The sequence below is a fragment of the Austrofundulus limnaeus genome, unplaced genomic scaffold, assembly GCF_001266775.1.
Source record: "Austrofundulus limnaeus strain Quisiro unplaced genomic scaffold, Austrofundulus_limnaeus-1.0 Scaffold55, whole genome shotgun sequence".
NCBI lineage: Eukaryota > Metazoa > Chordata > Actinopteri > Cyprinodontiformes > Rivulidae > Austrofundulus > Austrofundulus limnaeus.
This window is the reverse complement of record NW_013952457.1, coordinates 379757-384756: the sequence shown is the minus strand read 5'-3', so window position 1 is coordinate 384756 and position 5000 is coordinate 379757. Positions and strand designations below refer to the sequence as shown.

Below are 5000 nucleotides of genomic sequence, written 5' to 3'. Positions count from 1 at the left end.
GCGGGACTGGCTGTGCTTGGTGGTGTGGATAGCCAGCAGGACGCACAGGTTCCCGGCCAGCGCCAGGAACAGCACCAGCGCCAGCACCGTCACCTCTACCTTCGCCACCTCCTCGTTCCGCTTCAGGGGGTTCGTCTGGTTCCAGACCCCGGAGGTCCCGTTCAGGAGGCTCGAGTTCCTCCAGGACTCGTTGAGCTGCCACATGTCCCCCTCGTTGGAAATGTTTTCCATCGCTGCCTGCGGGTTCCTGCTCCGGGCAGTGCGCGCGCCCTTCAAGGTTGCGCCAAATAGTCTTCCTCTGCGTCCTTACAAGTGACGAGACCTAATCAGAGCCTCTTCATGCCTCTCTGGGATGGTAGAAGGAGAGACGGTCTTGGACACCAGCCATGCTCTGAGAAAAACAAAGGATGAAATAACATATAATGGCTGGGAAATGTTTGGAAGTTGCAGGGAGACAAAAAAAATGTGCCCCATCAGCCTTCCCCCAGCAAAAGAAGAAAAAATGAAATAAAATAAGAAAAGAAAAATGCTCGCCCAGTTACTGTCCAAGTAAACATTAACAGGTTACAAAGAACGAGAAAAAAATGTGCAGAAACTGGAGGCTCCACATCAGCTCTGCTTCAGGAGGAGAATGAGCAGCATCACAGCGCGTGATCCCCTGATATCAGGTCTCCACTTGGTGAGAAACAAGACAGTCTTTCTCTTCGTCACCACTTGGTGGCCACGTGCACTTTCCACCAGTCTGAACCCCCATCTGATCCAGAACCCCGTTTTTGAATCGAAACCTGACCTGTTGTCAGATTAGATTTAAGAAATAATTTTTACTTTACATGTGAGATCATGCAAAATAAACAAAACAAGAATGTTTAAACCTTTCTCATTAACTTTCAAAGTCAGTCTGTCTGTTGGCAAAAGTATGTTGTGAACCTCTGGGCAGATTCTATTGAAATTTTCAGGAAAAAACTATCAAAGGTAAATCTAAACGTGATTGTGTTTTGAAGTCAAACCAGTTAAAGATGGACTCCACATCCAGCTGACCTTACAACAGATTAGAACTCAGTCAGATCTACAAATACTGAGCTAAAATTGGGTGTGGTAGTAGTTAATATAATCACCAACACATACTCTAAAATCTGCATTATACAATATTTAGTTTGTTTAAAACTTTGGTGTTAACTGTTGGAGACAAGTCTGTTTGACTGTTAGCAAAATATCTCATGAACCACATAAAGGATTTTCATGAAACTTTCAGGATGTTATCAATGGATGTTTAACAAGACCTGATAAACTTCTCATGTCAGTACAATTCAAAATGGCTGCCACAGCTATTGAAATTTGGCAACAAAAAGTCACTTTTACAGAAACTGAGCTAACATTTGAGGTTATAGCTAAAAGTCATCTCCAACATCTTGAGAACAAGATTTTGCATATCTTAAGTTTGACCAAAAACAGGCCTTGTCATTTTTCACTATAAGATGTTATTTTGTAGAATAATAAGGGTTTATCTTAAGCTGTTTTTGAAAWTCTTGTCAGAGTCAGGAATGTGCCCACATTTCTGGTTGAGAAAGGCTTTGATGAATAGGGTTGTTTTATCAATGATTATTTCAGAATGTCCAAGCAAGAAGCAGAACGCCTGTAAAAGCAGAGTGGCCAAATCAAATGTTTAAATCCACGCTCTGAATGTTAATGCATTCAGGGCTGTGACATCATCAAGACGGCCTCGCTTTGAAGCTGCTCTGGTCATAAGTGTGTGGATGCATTTGTCTACACATCAAATATTTGAGTCATGAGCTTTTCTTTTTTTCCCCTCTTTGGAAAAGGCATTAAAAGCTCTGCCAACAGGTTCCCAGAAAATCACCCGAGGTGCTATAAACATGAGCTTTTTATTGCTCATATCAGAAGGCATCTCTAACCGGATGTCCTTGCCTGCTTTGAGCTTTTGTAAAGTCTTATTGATCTTCTGAGGACATAAACTGTTCGATGTCAGGGGAATAAAACAATAAACTTTTGGATTGATTTTTGCTTTGGTGGCACGAGAGCGAAAGAGAGAGAGGGTCTCTGTATTATTCCTCTGCTTATAATTAACACTCTGCTGATGAAAATCAATTTAAAATAATAATCACACACAAAGAGAGGACGTATGTGAATTAAACTTTTGACGTTTGTGGATTAAACTTTAGAAATGAACCAGTTTGATTCATGTTTATTTACATCTTTCTTCTAGTCATGGGAAAAAGAAAGCCCATGCTCCGCCTTTTTTCTGTTGGTTTTTGGGTGTCATAACATATTAAAATATTCGCTCTTTAATTTAGTCAAACTTCACTTCAAGTGTACAGAAACACACAACAGATTCCATCAGAAAATGAATGATCAAACTATAACAAAAGCAAGACGGAGAGCTGAGAGTGAAAACAAAGTCCACTCCTGCTGTTTGCTTCCATTGAAGAGAGAAATAAACAGCCAGGTGCTGCTGATCAAATGTTCCTGATTAGCTGATTGTTATCAGTTTGAGCATCTCTTTAAAAGCTTGAAGTGATGTCACCTTGTTGTTCTTGAGCAAACATGGGTGTGTTAGTGCAACGCCAAGGAGAGACATCAGCAATAAGAAGAGTGGCAGCTGGGAGGGGTTGKAGTTTGTCGTTTAACAGTGACAGACGCTCTTTGAGAGGAGAAATAATTTAGGATCTCTGCTAATCTTCACAGGAGTGTAGGAGTGCTTCACCCCAAGGTCAGACTGTGCAGTGCTTAGAGAATGGTCAGTAATCTGGGATGTGGTGAATTAAAAAAGTTGAAAAAGAAAACAACAGATTTTCTAATCTTTGGCTGAAGATTTTTGGCTTTTCTTCCTTTTTTTTAGTTAGCGCTTTGTGAAATTGCAAAGTTAAGAAAAAAACCTCCAAACCATTACTCTTCAAAATGCAAAGTTTCCTGCAGAGGCGGACTGTCAAACAAGAAGAAACCGTGCTTTCACTAATTAATGCAAGTTAAAACGCTGCCAAGCAAAGAAACAAACTTGTTACAAACACAAAATCACTGCTTGTACAGCTCATCCAGCTGCTTAAAGAAAAACACAAACAACATAATCCTGATCCTCAAATAAATCAGAATGAGCACTTGTTTGCACCCTGTCATCACCTCGACAGCTCGAATCCTTTGATGCATGGACTTTACTAATAAAAACAACATTGTTCATCCGTCAGGTTCAAACAGGCTCATATTGCTGTTGACAGGTCAGCTGTGAAGAATGGGGGCACACTGAGGACTATTTTTAAAAATTTAACTCATATTTTCAGCAGAAATAGGACTCAAGACAGTTTGACGCTGAGCTGAAGCAAAGTTTTGACAGCTCTTGGATGAATTAATTTATTTATTAGTACAACGTGCAATTAAACAAAAAAAAAAAAAACATTTGATGCATTGCACCAGATTTCAATTCAATTCTTTATTGATTCCAGAGGGAAATTAGGTAAATTTGGTATTTAGCCGAAGGCTAATGTAGTCCTCCAGATAATAAAAACAAAACAATATCCAACAATAATAAAAACAATAAGAAAAAAAAACAGAAAAACAAAAATGATATAAAATAAAACATTTTGCAATTAATATTGGATGAGCTAATGAATTCCAATTATTTCTTTTATGTTATATTAATAAAATTACACCAAAACAGTAAAGGCACAAATCTTTGCTTGTTCTTTACCTGATATCCAGCTCTGTCATTTTAGAAATGTGTCTGTTTTCTACATGACTTGTTTTGGTGAAGCCACGCCAAACAAAGCTTTCGTCAAATTCATGGTTTTTCAATAAATATTATTTTCACCTCATCACTACATTACCTTCTATTCTTCTATTATTAATGATTTAATTAGKACTTTTCTTGGCGTGAACCCCTCCACATGCTTCCTCCCTGTTTACCTCCTGCTTCTGTCCATGTGTTCGTCATTTCTTCTGTTGTGTGKTTCTCGTTGCCAAGGCATGTTTCTGCTTTTCAGTCGTGACACTTTGGCATCTCCCTCAGTCTGTCTGCATGTTTCTCCTTTAGACACAGYTGACTGAGAACAGCCAAAATATTCAGCTAAACTCAGCGTGGAATTATACTTCTGAAAGGGGTTTAAGCTTTTTTTCAGTCATTTCAGATGACAGCTACTWTATTGGGGCCATGTGCAACTAGTCATTCGGGTCTATGAAGACTTGTAGATGCCAACTCGTTTATGTGTTTGAACTGGTGCAGGTATTTGGTGGGGGGGGGGACTGTGTAATTCCTGTATCTATTTGCACTAAATCAAATAAAAACGGTCATTTCTTACAACAGTTGGCTTGTTTGATTTTGCCAGAACAGCTGACTGAACATCCTGAATATCTTTAAACTTTTCTGTCTTTAGTTGAAGTTTTTTTAAATATGATCCACATTTTAAGGTTTGTTTTCTTTTACAAAATAAATAAAAAAGATTGTTCAGCGTGTTTCAGAACAAAGTTCAACTACGAGCTTCTGTGCACAAATGCTCATGGGATAYGCTGGATGATGTTTTTTTATTTAGTAAAAGTTTTCTCCCATTAGACAACTTCTTTTTATGCAAATGCCTGCTTATTTCAGTAAGTTAATGCCAAACCTCTGTCTGCACATATTACAGCAGCAAAAAGGTTTGAGATGCTAATCAGGTCCAGACTTTCACCTCCTGTGAACAAAACAAGCTTTTTTTTCTGGAAACAGTTGTTTTGGTTGTTGTTTGTTCTTGTCGACAAACTAAAAGTGTTTTATAAGAGAAAAGATAATTGTGATCTAAATGTTTTGAAATGTGCAAAAAGGTTTTATATTTAAAACAATTTTATGCAAAACATTCAGCCTCAATTAGATCTATTGTGTTTACTAAACTTAGAAGTCTTTTTTTATTCATAACTCATCTCAACTTTTGTTTTTAATAGGAAAAGRGATCATGTGAGTCGTCTTGAGCTTAAATTATTTTCTAATGATTTGAAGTTCTTGGTGGGTTGAATAAATG

General features: G+C 38.1%; 1 protein-coding gene across 1 annotated transcript in view; it reads right to left on the bottom strand.

Moving 5' to 3' along the window:
* Window positions 1-618, bottom strand: part of oxtra (oxytocin receptor a) — a 10167-nt gene extending 9549 nt beyond the window's left edge. The window contains exon 1 of the mRNA XM_014009043.1: window positions 1-618. This exon is cut by the window's left edge and continues 700 nt beyond it. Within this exon, the coding sequence (XP_013864497.1) occupies window positions 1-231 (231 nt within the window). The 5' untranslated portion in view covers window positions 232-618.
* Window positions 619-5000: the final 4382 nt, after the last annotated feature.